Below are 16244 nucleotides of genomic sequence, written 5' to 3' on the forward strand. Positions count from 1 at the left end.
CTTTGAAGACGTGGAAGGTGATTTTGATGGTACCCCATTCATTGGGCGGGAGGCAAATGGAGCAAGCACATTGACCACCTGATGAAAGCAGTTGGAGGCCTGAATCATTTTGATTCGGAACAACTCGCCGATCGATTAATTTTCCATTTGCATGATTTAATTACCCAACAGCTAAGTACATGGACTGCAATAGATGAAGAATATACATCTACCATACCAATTAAAAAAAAACCATACACATCATAGGGTAGGCTTTCTTGGTGATTATACATGGTGGGGTAACTCATAAACTGCAAATGTCTCTGCCCGTGATTTTTTGTACATTGATTTCAACATTTGGACAATCCAGACAGCGGGCATACAACTTTCTGATGCTTGCAGCGTGCACGGTCCCTCGGCATATGTAAGGACAAGGAAAATCTACCCTCATAACTTATCGTGAATAGTGAAACATTGCTCTTTACGAGAATAAATGTACATGTGAGGTAAGTTTACAAAATACAAGGTTAAGGATTTCACGTGCAAATTAAATCTTTTGGTATAGGAATTACAAACATTTAAAGACACAGGGATACATAACACTTACTGTACCACGTCACTTTCTCCGCAAACCAATGCTTGGCTTCACTCTGAAGATCTTCTGGCATGGTTGGTAAGTAAGCATGCTAAAAATTAAACAAGAGAAGTAAACAGTGTCACAGCAGCTCACCTACTATTGTAGAGATGTTTCAAACATCGACATCACTGTTTCCTCCTCTGGAGGTTCAGATCAAAATCCAAGTCAAGGAAGGACTTAAGAGTTCTGTTCCATTGAATCCCAAACTCTGGCAGTCTCACTCTAGTCCCAGGTGCAAGCCCAGTGTCAGACTGTCTAAAATTTGGAGAATGGATTTCGAGCTGTAGGAGCATTTTTGTGATGTTGGAATACTTTAATGAGTTTCATTATCTCATTAAAGGTCCTTGAGTGTAACAGAATAGTGAAACCCCCACTGGCAGCTGGCAGATTGGTACTAAATCTGTACCAATGTCCCTTTTTAAAGTTAGATTAATACGAACCTGGATGGTGTGGGGGTGAGTCTAAGAGAAAAAATGATCAGGACCAGACATTCTCAATCATGAAGTGACTTTTATGGCAGACGAGGAGGATAATGTGATCCAGGTTGTGATCCTACTAAGGGAGGAAATGTGCTAATGAAGCATTGGCAGTGGAGTCTACACTTATAAATGACAGGAAAAGAGATAAAGGAACAAATAAAACATTTAATCCTTCACTTTAGACCGGGAATGCTTATTGTTGCACCATTGCCTTTATACTGTTAGCACCAAAAATCAGACATCGAGCAGTGGAATCCTTTTAAGGACAGGACAGGCAAAAAGAATGTATGTTATTTGCGTATCTAGGGTGAGGAAAGGCCAGGAGGTCTGTGATAATCCTATTATAGCACTTAGAATCATACAGCACAGAAGGACCATCATGCCTGTGCTGCTCTTTGAAAGACCTATCCAATTAGTCCCACTCCTCTGCTCTTTTCCCATAGCCCTGCAAATTTTCCCTTTGCAAAGAGGCATATACAGGATTAATCAGGGGCTTAATTTACTACGTGAAGAGTAAATGGGAACTGGGTGACCAAGTGCATAAATCAGGACATGGGCAGCGAATTGCTAATATATCAATTGCGTGTACGCGGCTTCCTCACCCTCATTTTTGCAGAGTCGAACGCAATATTGCAGAGAGGGGATGACAAAACATTTTTTCCACAGATGAAAACCAAGGCTGCGTGAACTATTATTTCAACCAGGATGCGTTGTGGGTTTGACTGAGTTGGTGCAATCCTCAGGGAAGATTCTGGGTTTCCGAGTTCATTCTTCACCAAAGCAGTGCAGAAATCCTTCAGGGCTGGAGTCTCAAGGACTTTACCATCCTTAATAAACTTCTGCAACATGTCGATTGACTGAAAGATAACACATTTTACAATGTGAACACATTCTCCGATATGAACCAGTTTATCTTCTCATTTACAAACGAGGCTGCTAATCCCTTTATTGCAGTAAGTGGAAAAACTCTCAGTCAAGAGTGATGGAAATTTCAATGACTCTTTTTTTGTATGTGAATTTTTGTAATTAATGGGGCGAGAGATAATAGTGCACTGTTCCACACTGGGCACCCAGTATCGGCATCAAGCGCTACCAGGTCAGGTACAGCATGAGTGGATACAGAGTACGGTTTCTTTCAATTAGCCACAACTTCAGAAGCACTCTATATTGCCACCGCTGTGACATTTTAAAATTTCCCACATGAATCATCCTGTGGCTTCTCTGAGTGAATTTAGTGTCAATTAGTTCCAAATTAGAGATTAATGTCAACTTGGAACTGGATTCAGGCTGCCAAACTCACTTCATGTATGAGCCGACACTGGAGCCTTTCCTAAAGTGAAAGGCCAGCATTTGCATCACTTGCCATCCAATACTTCAACTGATACAAACTTATGTTTAAATCAGATGTTCCTTTTCATTTTATAAATGTTATCTCACATAGAATCACTGCTTTCATTCAGCTTCTGGGATAGGGAGTTGGAAATTGGGGTCATCAGAAATTCTGACAACATTCTGAAATAAGATCATCTTTTTGATTCTTCTGTTGGTTCTCAGGAATGAAAGGAGAAATATACATTGTATAGAAATGTCACAAGGTAAAGCACTTCCTCTTGTGAACTTTAATAGTGCCTATTAAAAATGGTTAATGTCAGCAGAGATATTATCTTTTGTTAACTTTTCGCAGCAGCACTCAACCATTATGGAGCTACAACGGTTCAATGCTTTAGATTGGCACCCAGGAACAATCAGAATGCTAATCCGTTGAATCGTGGCAGGCTCTCAGTGAGCAGAGAATGTTACCAAGCAGTTGCAAGGGCCTTCGCTGCATCTAAAGTGAAGAGTCTCTGAGATGGTGCTTCAACATTCTGTAAAACAATTATTTGCTGAACATTTAGGGAAGGCGTGAATTGTCCTATGTGCCGCTGTGGAGCTCTCCACTGCCAGAAAACAGTCACAGAGCTGGACCTTTCCTTGGTTGGGGCAGAGGTCGCATCATATAAAAGGTAAGTGGATTAACAGTTAACTTATGTATGGTCAATGTGATCTTCTGGACTGGTTTCGATCGCCTGAGGGGGTCAGAGAGGAATTTTCCAGGTTTTATTTTGCCTCTCTCAGGAGATTGCATGGAGGGGCGGGAGGCAGGGGTGGGGGGGGGGGAAGAGGGTAATAAGTGTCTAGTCATGATGGTCCAGGCATCATGAGTGTGGGGCAGGCTTGATGAACCAGCTGGTCTTTTCCTGCCCGTCATTTTCGTACGTTCGTATCTTCCACAAGTGTTTGCCTCATCGCAAGAACTTTCAAACAAGCACCAAGACCTAGCTTGGCTGGTGGTGAGAAGGGCCCTTCCTGTCAGATCCTTCACGCACTCCCGGACTCTCAGCGCCACCGCGCGCTGTCCCCGAGGAGGCTGCGGTGTGGACGAAACAGTCACCCATCTCCTTCTGGAATGTGCCTTTGCAAGGAAGGTCTGGAGAGAGATGCAGTGGTATCTGTCCAGGTTCGTCCCGAGCAGTTCCATAACACAGGACTCTGTGCTCTACGGGCTGCTCCCGGGGACGCACACCGAGACAGACATCAACTGCTGCTGGAAGACCATCAACTCGGTGAAAGACGCCCTTTGGTCTGCCGAAACCTGCTGGTCTTGCAGTGCACGGAGCTGTCCTCGACTGAGTGTTGCAGATTGGCACATTCTAAGGTCCAGGACTACGTGCTCAGGGACGCACTGAAGCTGGGTGCGGCCGCTGCAAAGGCTCTGTGGGGAAAGGCAACCATTTAGAGCCTTCCTGCCTTGTATACCGAGGGGCTGCAATCAGGTAAAACCCCCCCTCGGGCAGAATGTAAAATTCAAATTGATGTAATGTACCTGTAATGAATCTGCAATCAATAATCTGTATTGAGTATAATGCAATGAGACACCCCAGAGCGTCATGAACTGTAATTATGTACAATGTGTTCATTAAACTGTACTTGATGTAACCTGCAAATTGTATAATCTGTATTGTGTACGTTTGGAATGTGTTTGAATTTGCTACTATCCTTGCTCAAGCTTGATCACATCTGAAATGTGCAATACTCTGGCACACAGGGGAAGAAGCCATTTTAAAGACAGTTCCAACATCTGACTGACATGGCTTCACATTTTTGTCGTCCTGTTCTTTTGAGAACAGAACTGCAGTCATTTTACAGAAATCTCTTTTTTAAAAAGCAACTTTTATTTACGGTGGGATTCCTGTTTCATTGGTTGTACCATCCTTCAAGGATGCGAATACTAAATTCCATAGTGAACAAGGTGTAAAAGAGAATCAAATACTGTCGCCCCCACCATAACACAGGTCTCTGGAGACAATCATTTTCCACTTGTTTTCTTTTTTAGGGTACCTACTGACCAAATAGATCTGTGATTCCAGTGACCAATAATACTATGATTAAATGAATGCTACATCTGCGTGCAATATAGCAAGAGCAGATTAAATGCACTTTAAGGTGAACAAGGGACCAATACTCATTTGCCAAGACGGTCAGATCTTCTGCGATAATGCTAATTGTAAACTGGTGAATTTGCTGTGTTCTAATAGGAGGGTTACACCACAAGGTGAGATTACATAACAAGGGAACGTTTTCAACTTGACAATCCTTTACTAACAGATGTGAAGAGACTCACTTGAGCAAGACTGTCTGCTGCTAAGTTGAAGATGTGTTTAACATGGTCTGCCCCTTTAAGGACACAAACTGTACACTGGAACAGAGCAGATATCTGATTTTCTACCTCCTCAACTACCCGCTGGAGAGAAGAGCTTTAAATGGGTATCTCCTGAGGTCAATTTGAGGCTAACTGGTGCTGCTGAGAGCTAGGGCATGATTTTAACATTGAAAAACGGGTGGGTTGGGGGCGGGAGGCATTGAAAATCGCACCCATTTTAGACCCGCCCCCAACCTGCCTCCAACCCATCCATTTCCAGTTTTCGGTGGGGAGGGAGGGACGGGCAACCAGCCCGCTCCCAGGAGGCGTGATGGTCGCTGAAAGCTTTCAAGGAGGCTGCGGGCCTCCATTTTCAAAGATTTTGCAATTTCAACCTCTGGGAGCCGGGATTCCCAGGCCTTCTCCTTCACACCATGGGAAAGGAGGCGAGAAAGCCTGAAATTGCAGGTATGTGCCTTTCTGGCACAGCTTGTGGACTCGGAGGAGCAGGAGTGCTTCCCCCAGGCCCAACAAGCCTACCTGCCGCGACCCCCACAATGATCGCAGATCCCACCCCGCCGATCTCTGCCCCCCAACGACTGTGGACCCCTGATCCCGACACCCCCCACCCCATGACTGACCCCTGATCTCTCCCCCCATGACTGATATCCCCCACACCCCCGTAACCTTCAAGCCCATCGGTGCCCCATGACCATCGGTCCCCATCGGTGTCCCCATGACCATCGGTCCCCCACGTCCCCACACCCCACCCCCAATGATCCATACAATCAAAGACTTACATGAAGACTCACCTGAAAATATCCTCTCCCTGGCTGCTCTCCCGTCCTGTCAATCAGGCTGGCCGGTCGGATAGGAAACCCACAAAAAAAAATAAAAGACGTCCTTACATCAGGATGTCTGGGGAAACCCGTACTTCTGGGCTTCCTGTTTGCAATTTGAACCCCTGCTGTCTTCCCGGCTCAGTGTCAAAATCATACCCCTAGTGTTTAGAATGGCTGCTGCTTATAAATCTTTCGTTTCTTCGGTTGGGGAGATGCCTCCTTCTGAACAGCAGCAGAAACCAGCAGAAATTACTGGTTTTCTTTCTTTTCAACATTTCTATTAATAAGATTGTTCAGTTGTAGTTTGATGTTGTTTTATAAATAAGACATTTGAGCCAATCAGGTGCAAGTGTAACAATGCGCTAGACACACACTGTATTATAGGTACAGGTCCACGCGTGGCTGAAGTTCGGTCAGGGATTTATTCTTACCGTCGAACTAGGGTGCATTCTGCGATCCTCTGCTGCGAACGAACATGTTACCTCACGGAACAATGCCATGGCCAGGTAAACCTGCTGATTACTTGAAGAGCACGTCAGAGCCTTTGAGGACCAAAGTTGTAAAACAAATATTTAATGTTAGCAAAATACGTCGGGGGGGTGAAAAATGCATAAAACTGACACAAAGCATTGAGGGTATTGAGAAGTAGTGCCTAAAAGAAACCAGCACAATCTGCAAATACCTGTATCTTGTTTGTCACGGTACTCATCTGGCAGCTCAAGATTGCCATAGAAACTGCATCACGAAGGGTTTTGTAGTGCGGCCCACATAAAATAAACCGATCCATCTGTATACCCGAACAACGCTGGAAGAAACAACCACACTCCACGTCAGTATACTGAACAATACAGGAACTGAGGTCGCAATTCTGCATCAAAATTAAAAACTCTGCATTTAAAATTGATGGCCGCTTATTTTACTGAACTGCATGTTTACAATGACAGTTTAGTGAAAAGTTTTTCTTTAACTTTACAGAGGAAAATACATCTCTGGATTACGTTATTTCATTTAGAATCATTGAATTTTGCAGCACAGGAAGAGCCATTCAGCCCACTGCACCTGTGCTGACTCTCTGCTCTTTTCCCACACCCTTTAAAATTTTTCTTTTTCAGATTTCTATCCACTTCTCTTTTAAAAGCTTTCATGGATTCAGCTTCCACCACTCTCTCTGGTAGGGCATTCCGTGGCTAAGTAAACCTCTGAAAAAAAATCCTAACCTTCCCCTTTGTTTTTTTTTGGTGATGATCTTAAGTTTAATTGTTTAGAGAATACTGTAAATACAAATAATTTGTGGTCCTACATATTTCATGGCTTCTCTTTTCGAGTAGTCTATAGTGGTAATTTGTATTTATTAATGTAGCAGAATTATGCGTTAAAAATATGCAAGCATTTAAGATTACAAAGAATGTTCAGTGTTGAAGACTTAAAGATACATTTGAATCACTAAAAACAAATAAAGAATTATGCAAATATTTGTAAGCAGCATTTATTTGCTTAATTTAATCACTTCCAAGAGACATCATAATTTGTCGATGTTACAATCAGCATCTCATTTAAAATTTGCATAAACCCATAAAATGTTTCACCTGTATTTCAATAATCTTATCTGGAAATATCCAGTGATAGTCTTCAAGCTGTTGTAAGGACTGAACAAAATCCATCCCATACTGATCATAGACTGTCCTCATCAAATAAACTCGATACCAGTCATTGCCGGAATGCAAACAAATCATTTTCATATGTTCAAAGAAACTTTTCTTTGTGGCTTTGTGCTTCATGTCTGAAAGTATAAGTTTAAAAAATTCAAAAATAAAAATTGTACAATAATTTAAATTGCACAGACCACTGGAGAGGAAATGTGTTAGGACTGAGTCTAAGCAGGGAATTCCTATTCATAAAGAATGCATTATGAGTGGGACAACAGTGTGGAATAGTTAACAAAAAACAGAGGAGCAACATAACCTGGCCACAGTGGTAAGACAGGCCGATCACCAGCTCATCTCCCCCACAACTGCCCCATCATCTCCCTGACAGCATTTAGTAATAACTTACACCGGCTTCCCTTCATACCATGTGATAACACAGTTGCAAATAACATTAAGTAATATTTCATGCTCATTTTATATTGTATATGTACAAACATCTCTATATTTTAGTTGGGGGGGGAGCGGTGGAGGGGGCGGGGTGGGGGTGGGAGCGGAGGAGGGGGCGGGGTGGGGGGGGGGAGCGGAGGAGGGGGCGGGGTGGGGGGGGGAGCGGTGGAGGGAGCGGGGATCGGTGGAGGGGGCGGGGGGGGGCGGGGATCGGTGGGGGGGCGGGGTGGGGGGAGCGGTGGAGGGGGCGGGGTGGGGGGAGTAGTGGTCCTGGGAGTGGGGGGGGTGGGGGGACGGGAGTAGTGGAGGGGGGGGGGGGGGGGGGAGAGTAGTGGTCCGGGGGGTGGGGAAGAGAGTAGTGGTGGCGGGGGGGGGCGGGGGATTATGCTTTTTGATTAGGTAGTTGAAGCCCACTAGTGCTGATACTGGCAGCAGCTCGACTTTTTGTCCAATTAGAGTAAATAAACCTGCCAAAAAGAATCTGTAGCATTTCCAGTTGAGAATCGGCGCTGAGTTGTCATAACATCTCAGATGGTGAGTTCCCAATCTCAGCTGGGCCTGGGGATGGGAGAAATCCAAGCAGAGTTTAGTGCTTTCCCTCTGGGAGGGTGGGCACACGTCCAGCTGGGTGACCGGAGGCCATTCTCACACAAGTTGAAGCGGCCAGCTGTAGAGCAGCTTTGGGAGAGGGTGGAAGCAGGGTGGCTTTTAGGTCCTTTTGGCTGGAGAACTGCTTATGTGGGACGGAGAGTGGAGGGCATAACATGCTAAAAGTTATCCTCAAATGTTTTACCTGTCCTGTTGAGTGATTCGTGCATCAGCTGAGCTGTAAGATTGAAGCAGAACCGCAGCCTGGCAATGTTCTGCAAGTACTCTGCGGTATTTTCTTTACAGGTAACAACCTGACACCTGGCAAACCTGCTAGCAAAGCTGCAGTTCTGTTTGAGGAGTACTACATTGCTGAGTCCTCCACACTGTTCAAAGTGGCCATACGCTGAGTCCTTAAAAACAAAATACATTTAAAGATTCAAAGGTACACCCACATCCAAATCCTTATGCCATCTTTAGGAGTGAGATAGCCTAAAGCTCTCCTTCTTACCTCAAAACATTTGATGAACAGAAGATAGAGTTCCTTCAAATCGTCTTTCAAAAATATCTTCTCTTCCAGATTTGAGAGGTACATCTGCATAAAGACTTTTACCCGATCAAAACTATCAAGAGACATAGAAAGCATTAGCGTTCTGAAATTTTATTCTGTGCTTCCTGAGATTACAGCCAATGAGAGGACGCTTGGTATTGGAATTACATGTATTTGAGCCATGTATTATCAATTTATAGCAGTAAACATAAACATACTTTTCCATTGCTCAATCAGTTCACCTCGTTCAGCTTTATCCATTCTCTCAATTCTTGCACCCAAAATAAAATTCTATGTTCATACAAGATTTGCAGAGTACAGTCCTCTCAGGGTGCATTCACCCTGCAAATTTAGTGTCAGGACAAAGTGATTTCCACTTTTGACTGACGCTAAATTAGCTGACCTGACTCAAGTCAAGCAGAGTGACAATATCCGGCAATCTCAAAAACAATGTTCTTATTCCGCATGGAGTCTAAGTCTAGGGACCCCCTTCGGCACTTTGAAAACCCACCTACCCCCTGTATTTAAATATTTAGAGAGCAGGGATTCTTTCCTTCCACTTTCTGGACATTTAAATTTTTTACCTGATGGGAGAGAGCTCTGCCCACACCTGTATCCAGGGATGTACACAGCTTTCTCCTGGGCACTAACATAGTTCCAGCCAGGCAGGAGCCAGTATAAATGCACCTGTAGTCAAAAGACCTTGTTCATCTACAATTCTTCACCCCGAATAATAAAACAACGGTTTCACCTTTGGTTTTAAATCAACTGAGACTGTTCTTGGTCAGCTCAACAACTTACTCTTTGGGAGTTGAACATTTTTCACAATGAAAACAAACAAAAACCATCTGGCATTCCAGTCAGATAAAGTTTTTTAAAATTTTAATGCTGAAGAGGATGGACCTAAACTTATACTTCTCCACTTTAGTTATTTACTTTTCCATGACCTAGTAGGACAGGGAAAAGAACCAATGAATTCCTTGGGAGCTGATACATGGCCCATTATGAAGCCAAGTGTTTCCTTTCGAAATTTGGCTGGAATCTGGAGGACTTCATCCCATCTCACTGACAGATACAGTGCAGCCTGAATCAGCACACTTTGAATCCTGCTGCATTACCCTCAAGTCTTTCCATTGCATTCAATGGACAGGAATTGCACTTTGTGGCAGGGTGGAAATGACAACAGAGCAATGCAAGTTTGAAATTTTTGTCCTTATTCCTTTTAGCTAAAAAGGTGGAGATGAGAATCATGTGGTGTTTTATAGCAGCATCTACTTTTTCACCCAAATGAGTGAGGACAGGAATTTCACCACCCAAGCTGAAATTAAACTAAACCTTTAACTGCAATAGGTAGGTTTAAGTAACAAGCTGCCCTGAGTCTCAAATTTGCTGCTATCTGGTTGGGAACCATGAGGCTGGCAGGCTACTTACCACATGTATGATACAAAGAACCTGCGACAGATCAGAAATCGGTCCTATTTGTTGTCATAGAATCTCATATTATAGATTTTTATTTAAGGCCTTGGAGGGGTTGAAATTCCTTTAGGCCTGAAAACGGGCCTGAAATGCGTGCCGCTCACTGACTGCGCGCCTGAACTGGGAGGCCGGAGGCTGGCCTGGATAATTAATTGGGCGAACTGCCGGCACTTGTTGTGCCTCCACAGGCAGCTCGCCCATTTTATGAATATCGGGCTGTTTGCCTTGCTGGCGGCAACTAGAAGCTAAGTCACGGGAGCGGTGGAGCTGCTTGCTTTGTATTGATGTTAATCAATTCAAATGAAGTAGCTTTAAATCAGGGTGTACAGAACATCAAAAATGTGCCATCCTGAATTGTGTTGGCGCGAAAAAAGCTTCTGAAACTTGGGCCAAGGAATTTGCTCCGTGCCGCAAACCTGGCAAGCCCACGACGCACAGCCGAAGACCTCATCTCAAAGCTCGCTCCAAAGCGGGCCTCGGATCTCATCTACATAAAACCGACAAGCTGTGGATGCTAATTAGACGTCTGAATGCAGCTGGCTGGTCGGGGCCCTGGAAATTTCGGCCTGCAGCTAAGTCCTGAGTGTGGGAGGGAGGCGAATGGGAGGGGGAGGTAAACTCCTGCTCCCCTGGCTCCACATTAATGTAAGTAAACAACAAACTTGGCATTCCATCAGCGGCCTGCAGCGGTCCCTTTAAGGACTGCTGATTAGGCCAATGTTGACCGGAAAAATTGAGCAGAGCAGCCCTGCTTATGCCGAATTTGGAGCGGTGGTTCTAAAAAAATGGTATTAGGCCTCTTGAATATGCTAATCAGGGGCCTAACACTTGTTTTAGGCAGGCCCCCCCCCGCCCCAGACAAATGGACTTTGCCGGCTGCCAATTTGGCAGCTGGTGCATTTCTGGGGAAGATTGAGTGCGAGAGATCGCACCAGGAAATTGATCCCCCCAGGAGACCACGAGAGGGCCCATGTCAATTCAACGAGCTAATTACAGTTTTAAAAAAAAGGGTTTTGTTTAACCTTTGGGCCACACTACATTACCAGATATTGTCACATTCTGATTCAATGAGAGCGCGGGCTTACTTTCAGAGTAGCCTTTGGCAATGAGCAGGAGGGAAATGTCTGGTAAAAGCCCTGAAAACATAATTCATTCATCTTCTGTCAAATTCTTGTAACTAGATCTTTAATTGAATGAAATTGTTTGTTTCCCATACCTATAATGCAGCATAAGCTTCAACAAAACTGAACGTATCACAGGGCTCTTGTCCACACATTCAGAGAATGGGGTTAAAGTCCGAGTCTGGTATTGGTCACCTAATATTAAAAATAAATCTTTTTTTTATTATACATTTGTAAATCCTATAATTACATACATATCCTCTGGCTGACCTATATATTAAAGATAACACCAAATTTATATTTAGACATTCAAACATGGTCAGTATGCAGGTAAATTAGCTATTTCTAGCACAGAAAAAACAACAATGAAAACCATCCAAGTGGGAGGACAGGGTGATGCAGTGGGTCAGTATCCTGTTTTTTCTTCATTGACACCCGAATTCCAATCCAGCTTAGCCCAATGGGTTGGAAGTCCCCTCTCTGCTGTCTGGGAGGATCCAAAGGGAAGCCAGCTGTGGCAGTATCAGGTGGACATGGGCTCAGCACAAACTGGTACGAAAGTACAGGTCTCACACACAAAGGAATCCCAGACTGGTTCGGTAGGAGGTACTCTTCTGTGTTTGGGGTACAAGCACCTTCTTAGGGTAGAGTCAAGGAAGCCTTTGCTCTACATCTGGCTGTGCATGCTACATTTAACCTGTGAGTATGAATGTTAATATGGGGTGTCCCAAGGGGACACCATTGCCACATTTCATCTTGATGCGCACAAAAAATAAATCATTACGGCTGCTGTTATATTACATCTACTGCTCCCAGGCCGCCAATTGTAGATTGTGATGTGAACTCCGCAGACCAAAGTTATACTGTGTGCTGCGCATCACTAAGCCCTTCTCCAATGCCTGCAAATGTGTACTGGTTTCAGAGCTGTCTATTAAAAAGTTTAGAAGCAGCCCACCTGGATATTTTTCTTAGAAGCAACGACATGAATTATATTGCACCTGATGCAAAGCCAGGGAGGGTGAAGTCACCTACTGGAGATCGTTGCACTTCTCAAGTTGCAGCAGGGAGTTGGATCACACCACTCAGTCGGGTTCCCGAGTTATGCTGCCAACTTTACTTTGATTAGCTTTGTCGGGTAGTAAAAGCGGGTGTCTAATGTCAGCCTAAAAATATTCCCCTGTCCCACTCCTTAGTTCACGCTGGGAATTCATATCATAACATAGCAGACTTCCAGGCAACAAGTTTCCACCTATTAATGTTAAGGAATGGAAAATCGGGTGCTGTTAAGAGTGTAATTTTGCGAAATGCACTCTAGTCCAGAGAACAGGACATTGGAATTTTTACCCAGAAGTACCTAAGCCCTGATAGTCATCAGAACATTGTCTGTGCCCATGAAGTTTACCCAGGCTCAGGCACATGAAAGGTCTCTTTTAGCATCTCATTTAATTTGAACTAAAAGCAATCGAGGTGAACAAGACACAAAATAAACTGACATCTTCCTTTCGTTATTGATAACTTTAGCACATGTTGATAGTTATAATCACTTTTCTAAACATTGCAAAACTGAATCTCATCTATGCTGGACCAGGGGCGGATAATGTGGCCCGTACCAATGCTGAGCCAAAATGAGATGACCTCGTTAGATAAAGTGAGGTCAGCCTACTTGCATAATTATCTGTAAGTACAGATGCATAGCACTCCTGGCACATCTTGAGACAACAGCACATTGATGGCACCAGTAGCCAGTGAAGGACTCCTGCCCGACAGGCTGTTGTGCACTAGGTTCTTTCCTTGGGTCGGGAGCAAGGGCAATGAGCACAGGGACAAGAGGTGGGGGTGGGAGGGGGGCAATGGGCAGCAATACAAAGGACAGAGTGGCCCATTTTGCTTTTTTTCCATTTTTATGGCAGCCTCCGCTTTAGTGGCTGTTCCAAATGGGCATTATGTGACTAGAGTGCTGCTTTGGCTGCATTATGGGTGTGACTAACTCAATTACATTCAAGTTATGGGACCGAATGAACTTATGCACAGACTCCCAGCCCCCTTTGTGCTCACTGTCCACAATGGAACACCTTGGGTGCATTGTAGGTCCAGGGCCTCTGCCCAATTTTCCGAACGGTGGATTCATACATCGGGCGCCTGTCGTCGTATTATCAGCCTCCCAATATCTGAAGACAGAGTGAAATCTTTAATGTTAAGGTCAGGGAAGGTTTTTTACCTTCTGCAACAGTACAAACCTTCAGGTGATTTTCTGACTGCGATTAGTAATGAAAGCAGCAACGTAATCACTTCGTCACAAGGTGGGGAATCTTCACTGAAGCAAAACCTGGAAACAACCTCCATAAAAAACATATTGCATCTCTGACGGAAGTCATTATGTTTTTTCAAAGCTCTTCTGTAAAATTAAAAAGTATATATATTTTAGGGCGATAACTACTTCATAGTGTTAGACTATAATGGCTCAATACCAGACCATTCCTACTGTACTTACATGTGTCTATGCATTGATAATACAGAAGGACATAGATACTGGTTCACAAGCAGTTCCAATCTACTGGTTCCGACTCTTAAGAAGAACCGATTATTGTATCCTAAGTGTAATCTGATTGTGCATTGTAAAGCCATAGCCTGCTGTAGACTTACATTCTGCTGTTCTGGCTATATATATTAGCAGTCTATGAACTTTTTACATTGCTTCCCCAGATTATCCAGACATTGAAAATCCACTGAGGTCCATTCTTAAGTCTCCCCGTACAACTTCACCTCCATTGACTCATTAAGTCTCAATTTTTTCAACCTATGTGTAATACTTTACATTTATCATTGTTGAAACTTATTTGAGTGACTAGGGATACAAGGAAGTGATTAGAGATGGCCTTGTCTCCGAGTCAGATGATGGAATTAGAAAGGCCATGAGAGATGGCAAGGTGAAGGGGTCGGCTGTGAATATGGGTAAGAGAGTTTATCTGGAGCGAGAAGTTAAGGGAGGACAGTAGGGCAGTGAACTCAAACTAGAGAGGGCAAGGAAAGTTGAGATGGAAATTGAAATCACCAAGGATAAGGAGTCGCTCAGTGCAGAGGCTGATGGAGGAAAGCAGCGAAGGTATCTCAGTGAGGAACTTGGCGTGGGGCTTGGGTGGACGGTAGGGAACAAGGATTTTAAATGAGGCGAGGGGGGTGGAACAAGGAGAGGTGCTTAAAGGAGGAGACAATGCAAGAGGAGGAGGAGGACAGGATGCTTTTTGGTGAACAGGGCCACACCGCCATCGTGGCGGTTTAGGCGGGGCAGGTGGTGGAAAGTATAGTCAGGTGGGGAGGCTTCAGTAAGGGGCAAGGTGTCGTCACCCATTGAGCCAAGTTTCCGTCAATGCCATGATGTCAATGCAATCACAATAAGGTCATGGTTGGCAAGTAACTTGGCAAGTGAACAGACATTCTGGAGTGAGATGCAGAGAGGCAGTGATTGTTGATCCACTGGCAGAGTCCAAGAGGTCAGCGGTGGGAGGGGTGAGTGGGATGGGAAGGAAGTTGGCGAGATTAGCCACCGGTGGACTCGCTGGGCGGGAAGGTTGGTGAGAGAGGAGGATGGAGCAGTTGGGGTTGCTGCTTGGAAGCAGGCAGAGATGAAGCCTCAATGGGGCCGACGGAGAATACTGAGAGAGGTGCAGAGGGAAGCCATGGGCTTATCTCAGAGGGAGTCAAGCCTGGGACGACAGCAGGAGAGTAGGAAGCTGGAGGATTAGTGAAAGGTTGGGGTAGGGATTTGGGGTGGGGGCAAACTGAGTCCCAATTAGTGGTTCCCAAACAACATATTAGGGTAGATGTATTCTATATCCCCTATACATTCAGCAGAAACCACTAGAAGTGACCCCCATCTGTTGGAGTTACGCTGGGGAGTTGACAAATCCAGCAGAAAATCCTGCCCTCAATAACCCAAAGAAGTCGGCGATTTTGTCCCAAATTCTTGCTCTTTGTTGTTAAGGTAACTAGGCAAAAGACAAAACTCAAACTTGATTTTGAAGAGTGAAACTTACTTTAGTTGGGCGGAGACTTGGATTTTATAGGAATCTGGCACGGCTGCCTTACATTTTGGGCAAAGACTGTGATTTTTAAGCCAGAGATCCAAACAGTTGATACAAAAGACATGCTCACAGGGAAGGCAGGCTGGATCTTTCAGCACACCAAGGCAGACTGGGCATTCTTTGATGCCATACCTGAGGTAGAACAAAACACAGCAAGAAAATATTGAAACACTGCAATATTCATGGTTCTCTCATTTAACACCCTTATAAGCTGTTTGCTATCCTGCATTCTCTTCCAAAAGGAGAGATTAGCCCAGGCTGTAGAATTAGCCACAACTGGCATCATTGTCATTTTGCATTTGGCGAGCAGGTGTGATTCAAGTGAGCAGTTGTCAAGCTCAGTATTTTCTCCTTTAGTGTAGAATTTCCTTCTTTTTGGGTTTCAGCAAAGAAATGATCCACTCAATCAACAGAGCACTGCAATCTCGTGTTCCAGACAACCCAAAATTTGCCCCCAGCATCTGTTGGTTTGCAGAGAAGCATTTGCTGCCAAGTTGCTCTAATATATCTTCAGGGTCTTTTCGTTTTAGATGCAGAAAAATTAACACTTTAGGCCCATTAAAATGCTCTGTGTTTGGGCAATGCCATGGCATTGCGTGCTGCAGCACCATCTAATGAATGCCAAGCACTATTTCAAGGAACAAAGGCAAATTGGATAGAGCAGATGGTCAAAAATGGCACTTTAACACCCAGCAACGTAATTATTTGCAGGCACTAC

The 16244-nt window shown here is 44.4% G+C and overlaps 1 protein-coding gene across 4 annotated transcripts in view; it reads right to left on the reverse strand.

Annotated features, from left to right (window-relative positions):
• Positions 1-16244, reverse strand: part of LOC137341113 (E3 ubiquitin-protein ligase rnf213-alpha-like) — a 143142-nt gene that overhangs the window by 25475 nt on the left and 101423 nt on the right. For 3 of the 4 annotated variants that reach the window (XM_068004043.1, XM_068004044.1, XM_068004041.1), the window contains 10 exons: positions 15479-15658; positions 13682-13839; positions 11540-11639; positions 8809-8920; positions 8503-8710; positions 7203-7396; positions 6299-6421; positions 6048-6158; positions 1698-1952; positions 587-665 (listed from right to left, as the gene is read on the reverse strand). In XM_068004043.1, coding sequence (XP_067860144.1) covers positions 587-665; positions 1698-1952; positions 6048-6158; positions 6299-6421; positions 7203-7396; positions 8503-8710; positions 8809-8920; positions 11540-11639; positions 13682-13839; positions 15479-15658 — 1520 coding nt within the window. The remainder of the gene's footprint in view (positions 1-586; positions 666-1697; positions 1953-6047; positions 6159-6298; positions 6422-7202; positions 7397-8502; positions 8711-8808; positions 8921-11539; positions 11640-13681; positions 13840-15478; positions 15659-16244) is intronic. The other variant, XM_068004045.1, reaches the window with a different exon arrangement.

Source organism: Heptranchias perlo, chromosome 23 (genome assembly GCF_035084215.1).
Source record: "Heptranchias perlo isolate sHepPer1 chromosome 23, sHepPer1.hap1, whole genome shotgun sequence".
NCBI classification, from domain to species: domain Eukaryota; kingdom Metazoa; phylum Chordata; class Chondrichthyes; order Hexanchiformes; family Hexanchidae; genus Heptranchias; species Heptranchias perlo.